The sequence below is a fragment of the Haliotis cracherodii genome, unplaced genomic scaffold (assembly GCF_022045235.1).
Source record: "Haliotis cracherodii isolate W230 unplaced genomic scaffold, xgHalCrac1.p SCAF_6, whole genome shotgun sequence".
NCBI lineage: Eukaryota > Metazoa > Mollusca > Gastropoda > Lepetellida > Haliotidae > Haliotis > Haliotis cracherodii.
The window spans coordinates 14,122,170-14,130,165 of NW_027266319.1; the positions used below are offsets into that span (position 1 = coordinate 14,122,170).

Consider the following 7,996-nt stretch of genomic DNA (forward strand, 5'->3'; position numbering starts at 1 on the left):
CCCTCAAACACCTGACAGCATCACACACACCTGGATAGGATGAAGATACCGTTACCATGACAATAAACCCATCACTCACACGTTCCATAAACCCGACCGACTCCTGTCAAGCAACAGGTCCTAACTCCGTGCAAAGACAACTTCAACAGCTGTCTGTCATTCATTGTAAAATCATTCTGTAAAACAGTATTTGAAATGTCCTACAGATCTAGTTCAATAGGAGTCACAACAATAAAAAGACAAATAAAAAATAACAAAACCCCAAAACAGCCAATGACCGAAAAGTATCCCACTGGTGCAAACAAACATGGCTATTCAACGTGGCTAATGATTTCTAGCAGACAACACAAAAGCTACGAATGATTTCAACCATGTCATACACTGAGCAATCATTATATAACTTGTGAATGCAATTCAAACTAAGCCATCAGAGCAACAGCAAAAATGTCTACAGATGAAAACTGGACTAATTACACTTTACAATTAGTTCATGTAAGGATTATGTTGCGTTGAAATTTGTGAACAGAAGACAGACAAGTTATTGAAAGCCTAACATTTAATTGTTAATGATCGATAACGATCAATGACAGAGCAGGAGACGCTGGCACCCAGTGAGAAAACAGTTGTTCTCTCCAGGAAGGTATTGACCCTAGAGATTAGCAACGTCTAGGTGTTAAAAGACCGCAAAAGTCTTCAAAAGTCTTCAAAAGTCTTTTTTTTAAGTGAGTGAGTGAGTGAGTGTTTTTATGAAATGTAGAAATAAAAAAAGTTATTATAATGGGCAAGGAAAATGAACCTACATTTTGCACTTATGCTCACCAATACCAAATACCATGTGGGGAATTCTTTAATGGTGGTAACTTATAAAAAATACTAAATAAAAAATAATTAACAATAGAATATCATTGCAATCTTCCAAATTACCAACCTTATATACTTTGTTACAGAAAAAAACCCATTTCAAATAATTATCTCTACTGTAATCAGGGTCTTACGGGCCCAAAGTAAACAACCCTTAATCATAAATAACTATAAAAACAGGCTAATATTACATTGTCTACACCACTTTATTACCTCTGTATTAAGTAAGCCTAGGCAGACCCCTAATTATTCAGGGCTATTTGTCTAAAACAATAGATATCAATTGCTAGTCAGAATCAACGTATAGTTGATTCTCATCCAATTTGCAAAGCTTAAGGTTCCAAATAGTTTGAAACCTCACATTACCGTTATACAAATGTTAATACCATATGGTTGGTTCACACAAGCTATCCTTGCGTAGATTGGTGAACTTGCCCAAACCATTGGTATTCCAAAAGAAGTGTTCACAGACTTGCTCTAGTCTTCCTAGGAACGTACTCTTTCCCTGGGAAGTCTATGTATAATCACCATTGTCGTATTTACTTGTTAGCTACTTATACATATGATGTTCACGTGAATACTTGTCGTCTCTTGTTCTACCTGGCTAAGCTACCCCCTTTAGTCTGAGTGAGTGAGTGAGTTGGGTTTATCGCCGCTTTTAACAGCATTCCAGTTAAAATCGCGGTGTGTCAGCTTAATGTGGGAGGAAAGCCCGAAGTAATGCAGGTCTCAGATGTTTACCACTTCGGTGAAACCCACGAGCATGGGTATGGTGCTGACAAACCTAGAAACATAATCGTGGCGAACCGGGATTCAAACACCAATAATAGGCTTCTGGCGTGCCCGAGGGACGCAACTCTGCACAGCTAATCACGGCGCCTTAGACGACTGGGCCACCCGTGCCCCCCCACCCCCCTTGAGTCAGAACATGAAAGTATTATCAATCTCAGTGAAAAGGATCGACAGAGGCAAACTGCTAATTATTTAGCCTTCGTGAAATACATTCACTGAGTTTGAAGATGGGTCATCTGATTCATCTAGTTGGCACATTTTGTTCCAAAAGGCATACCTAATACGCTTCATGAGTGCCCTATGCCACATTTGAATACAAAGTGTATGCCCTTACCACGCTTATAGATTAAAAACTGACAACTTTCAAAAACTGAGATCACAATTAACAAACATTTATTTCATTATATTTCATTGAGCTGCACATCTTATAAAAGTTAAAAGCAAACAAACACTACATAATCAGAAAGACATCACATATTTATAACATTTTTTTTCCAACGTGTAATGTCGACTTATGTAAGTTCCATAAAATTCTGACAGTCATTAAATGGTCACTTATCCTGAAATTCTGTCAACGGTCATCTTGATTGACAACCTGTTATTTCCACAAAATGCATTGACACCAAACCTTTTAACCATCGTACATTTTTTACTAAATCACTGAAAAGCTAGCATTCTAATTGCAGCTTTTGCTGACATCAAAGGACTTAAATATAGCACAACTCACACACAAAAATAAGTACTTTCAATCTCATCAAAACGCAACCATATCGGCATGCTGTGGGACGGTTGTATATGGAGACATTATTACCAATACAAAATGAATCATATATCTGACGTTTTCCATTTCTGAATTGAAAATTTTAATCATAAGTTTCATCGATATTGATCCACCTTAACAAAGAGTTTGTTATAAAACAGTCACTGAGAGCATTATATCAAAACTGTTTTTTTCACAAAGACATTTAAATATGATTGGACTGCTGGTGTTGGTGCTATTTACATCCATACAGTTGCTATGTATTTCTGTAGCGTCAACTAAAAATATCGAAACAAAAAATTCCAGACCTTTGTGGAATAAAATAGTTTTTGGTCAACAGATTAATATTGACTCACATCATACATTTCATGACAGGTAATATTCAAAATGTTTGAATTTTAACAGATCATGTAGGTGTTGACCTCAAACATCAAATATGGACAATTTAAACTGAAAAGTTGTATTTATGGTGTCTACTTAAAATCAGGACCCCCTAAAAAGTCAGCTGAAACACTGAATGGCAAACCTAATATTGCACATTTGGAAAATTATTCAGATTTGTGGGGTTTTTTCACAAAAACTTCTGAAATATCTTTGTTATTGTCTTGCCTGATTACCCATTATAAAAATATTCTTTGATTTGATTCAGGCATAAAACAGTATCTTTACACAATATCATACTAAACTGTTGGAAATGAAGATAAAAAAAACAATTAATCAGATTTTTATATAATAAAACTGAAACAGTTTTCATAAACCTATAATACTACTTCACACAATATGGTGACTTTCAATTCAGTTGCCTGCAATGAAATTTGACATGTTTGAATCTCTGCTTATTAATACTGATAAGATGTATGTCAGTCTCCAAACTACCAGAAATCTCATCTATCTTGTCTTGTGAATTCTGTGCCAGAACAATATTGTCTTCATAGGTGAGGTAAGTTGAAATGGGGTTTAACGTTTCGTCCAAGATTATTGCACTTATATAGTGACGAGCATCCATATCATCTTTTAACATCTTTTGGTATGACACGGCCAGGGATCAAACCCCAAACCTGGTGCTCTCCAGGCAGACATTCTACCACTATACCACAGAGGTGGTCTGACACATAGAAAAAACTATGTAGACTTTAATTATCTTCCACTCACCAGACAAGTGGACATGCCATGCAGAGCACAAATGCCCAAGAGAAAATTAACCAGAACCAAGCTTCCTACCTTATCACTTTGTCAACAGAAAGTTAAACAGACTCACAATTAAAACTCGGATCGTTGAACAGTCAGTGAGGATGTTAGGTTTTTACCCCCTTTTTAGCAATATTACAATGGCGTACATCAGAAATGGGAATCACACATTTTACCAATCTGGAGAATCAAACCTGAGCCTTATTCATGATGAAATAATGCTTTAACAAGTAGTCTACCCTACCATCCCATTTTTTGTTTGTTTGTTGTTTAACGCCACACTCAGCAATATTCCAGCTTTATGACGGCAGTCTGAAAGTAATCAAGTCTATACAAGACAATCCAATGATCAACAACATGAGCATCGATCCATGCAATAAGGATCGAGGGCATGCATCAACCAAGTCAGCGAGCCTGACCATCCAATCCCGTTAGTTGCCTCTTAGGACAGGCATAGTCGCCTTAAATGGCAAGCATGGGTTGCTGAAGACCTATTCTACCCCGGATCTGCACGTGCACCACCCCATTAATCCTTATTGGAAACATAATCCTCAGAAAGTCATAGTCATGCTTTCAAACAATATATTAAATAGAAAATTCGCCAGACTAACGCTTTCAATTTAGAGACAACAGAAATTAATAAGGATTACCTTCCAATTCAAATTGTAAATGGAAAATTAACCAACTCACACTTCCAACCAACAGCCAACAGAATGTTAACAGACTCTCATTTCCAATACAAAGTTGACAAAATATTCACTAGACTGTCACTTCCTACCAACACTGCCAACAGAAAATTAACCAACTTCCACTTCAAGGCTGTATAGAAAATGGAAAATTAGGTAGATTCACGCTTCCAACCCAAATAACTGACTGAAAGTGAACAAGACTTACACCTCCAACCCATCCACTTACACCGGGCAGACTATAGACTGTAAGTACCCTCCGTCAAGAGAGTCTCTTATTCAGCTATACATGAGTTACCAGTTATATTTTGTTGAAAGTCCCTAATTGTACACAAATATCAGTGCTGTAGGTCTGTCTGGAGACATTCATCAGCACAGAACTACAAAAAATATTCACCAGGGAAGCTTTATATTCGTACGGGAAGTAATCACTCTTTGGGGAAATGCATGGTATGTGAAGCATTACTAATGTTTTCTAGAGAACTGTGATCAGAATTGCCTGTTCACAGGGCAGCCAACTGTTTCTGTCCGTCTCCTATTGCTATAACAATTGTGTCCCAGACGATGCTAATGACTGTCCTTTGAATATCATCAAAGGACGCAAGGAACTAATTTTTATGAGAGTCTTAACAGTTTCAGAGACAATTCTTACCATTGATAAAATCCCTGTGCACGTACGCAATGTCGCAATCTGAAACAACATCATCTGTCTCCTCAACTTCTTCAGCTTTCAATTCAGTTTCCATGACAACAGGAATGCCTTCCTTGCATGTCAAAGAACAATCACTTGTGGTCACTCTAGGTGTGTGGGGCACTTCCAACGTACAAACACAGTTTCCAGTTTCATCAAAACCATCAGTAGTACATTCCTCCACTACAGAATTCTCCGTAGTCACCATATTTACATTTTCTTTATAACCATGTGGGCAGTGACTTATACATGGAACTGAAAGGGTAATCTCGTTTGTCACAGATTTAATCAAGTTTCTTCCTTCCCCAGATCTCTTATGTGGGTAAAAATTGGCACCAGTGATATCAGGAACCCATCTTTGAGTCTGACAAGAGGAACAGGACTGTGTCGGGTTTCTGGTTTTATCACTGACAGTGTGATTATGCTTGGCTTTGATGATATCTCCAGGTTCAACTATCGCAAGACTGCTGGCACGGACGGCGTATGTTTGATGCCTGATTTGCGGTAGCTCGCCTGTCTTGTCAATGGGGGATGATAAATCGTCTCCATAAATGTCAATCTCGCTCCCATCTCTTGAATGTTCTTTGGTATGTACATGAGTTTCGGTAAAGTTTCCCAATCCAAAGATGCCTCGGTCCCACGACTCATCTGTCGTGTGAGAATAGGAACAAAAGGCAAGCTTTCGCTGAACACTTTCAATATGAGATCTGCCTGAAATTCCACTTGCTCCTGCAGACGGTGACACCGAATCTTTCAAGTGAACTTTATTACATGAACATGAAGTAGATTTGCAGCCCACTCCTATACATAGCACTTCATCACTTTCTGTCCTTGCAATGCAATTTAAATGATGGCCAATACAATCAGACTGATTTTCACCCACTTTGCCCAATAATTCAGTATTATCAACGGTATTCCTTAACTGGACATCTTGTTTCTCAGATGAAGACTTATCTATTTTGCCATGGCGACAAGAGCCTGGAGAAGAATGGCTTTCGGTACTCCCTTTTTCATACGAAGTGGTTGATGATAATAAATAGGTCTCCTCTTGGACAGCTAAAGTTGCTTTCGGAAGTGTAATCGAAAAATCATCCAGTTCGTCTATGGTGGCTTTTGGTGCACGTATAGGTGTCGTTCGATTGTCACGCAGTTCTGAAGAAATAATTCTGGTGTGAAATTCTGAGCACAGTAAGGAATGATTGTCATTATATTCATTTTTCTCCGATCTAAACTGATAAGGTACTGGCGCCACATCGGCGCATACAATCTGTTGGAAGCTTGTCGTTGTCAGCTCTTGAGAAGCATCCGCGGATGGTAAAATTGGCGCACTTTCCGAACGCTGTATGACAACCTCGGGCTCGATTTCACACTTTTCAATTTCCAAAGTTGATCCATCGCTTGACAGCCTCACAGTTATTTTAGATGTCTTGTACCCGGGGGAATTATAAGTCGCAGTTGTTGTAGAAAAGTCACTGAACTCCGTTGACGGATGACAGGCAGCCAGTGATGTAGAATTTTTCACCTGGGTTGGAAACCCGCCTGGTCGCACTCTTCTGGTAAACTTCCCCGAACCGAAATGGGCTCCAAATCCACCTCCCATTGCCTCTGCCGCTCGGATTTTACTTGAGGCATGCTTGCTCGGGCGGCATCCCATTCCACAACCCCAACCAAGGCAGGATGGGGAAGGTTTGATACACCGCGGCTAGCAGCCGACGCTTAGCCATCGGTAGATACAGACATATCGATTCGTTGACAAGCGCACTACTTTCCTAACCACGAATGACGACCAACTGAATGCTGAGGATTGATTCTCAACTCTGCATCTCTGATTTAGAATTTCAAGACTCAAACGCCGTAGACCACTCTTTTAAATCTGCTACTTCTTCTTAATAATAATTATGGAAGATTCGATTTCAACAAAGGGAAACGACGACGTTGGGTCTCAACCTAATGCAGAGAGACAGCTGTTTCTATGCAGCCTATGGATTTTGTGTTAAGGGGAGTTCGGGGAAGCTTATTTCACTCGTTATGTAAAGAACGGAATGTCTATGGTAAATGGTGTATGACACTGATTCAGACTTGCGAAAACTATAAGTGGATATGACGGATACGACCTATCCCTTTTTAGTGCAGTGTTATGAAGTAGTATTGAGAAACTGGCGGGTTCAGAAGTACGTTTTCTCAACACAACCAGACCAACAGGTTAAAGATAACATTGCAAAAAAGTTTAGGCATTTATCCTTAACCGCCCTTTCCCGTCTGGGTGCAATAGACGTGTCTACATTTGACTTTTTGCATTTAAAAAACATGATCCACGCAGCGGCTTTAGACATTTGAGTGAGTGAGTTGGGTTTAACGCCGCTTTTAACATTATTCCAGTCATATCGCAGCGTGTCAGCTTAATGTGGGAAGAAAGCCCGAAGTGATGCAGGTTTTAGACGTTTACCACTTCGGTGAAACCCACGAGCCCGGGTATGGTGCTGACAAACCTAGAAACATAATTGAGGCGAACCGGGATTCGAACCCACAATCATAAGTTTCTGGCATGTCCAAGGGACGCAACTCTGCACAGCGAATCGCGGCGCCTTAGACGACTGGGCCACCCGTGCCCCCTTAAGACTCTTGACCGACGGTGCCATAAAATGTTTAACGGATGAAAATGGTTCGTGTTTATACACACGCATCATTCAGTCTTAAACATTCCAGAATAATCTTTAATACATTTGTGGGCTTCTCGACAGGTTTACATGTTATTGAAAGTTATGATCGGTTGATTATGTTGTGTCTGTTCGTTTGTTGGGGAACGCCGCACTCAGCAACATTCCAGCCATATGACGGCGGTCGGTAAATAAGCTGGAAACTACAATCAAGGGACAGACGTGGACATCGATCATCAACACTATTGGGATGCGGCAAAACGCAATCAACCAAGTCACAAAGCCTGACCACTCGGTGTATTTAGTCGCCTCTTACGACCAGCCTAGGTAGACGGGTACCAAACAATATATTCAACCCCGA

At 39.7% G+C, this 7,996-nt stretch overlaps 1 protein-coding gene across 1 annotated transcript in view; it reads right to left on the reverse strand.

Annotated features, from left to right (window-relative positions):
- LOC139445947 (uncharacterized) overlaps positions 1-6,632 on the reverse strand; it is a 126,945-nt gene extending 120,313 nt beyond the window's left edge. The window contains exon 1 of the mRNA XM_071227196.1: positions 4,940-6,632. Coding sequence (XP_071083297.1) covers positions 4,940-6,632 — 1,693 coding nt within the window. The remainder of the gene's footprint in view (positions 1-4,939) is intronic.
- Between the last annotated feature and the right edge of the window lie 1,364 nt (positions 6,633-7,996).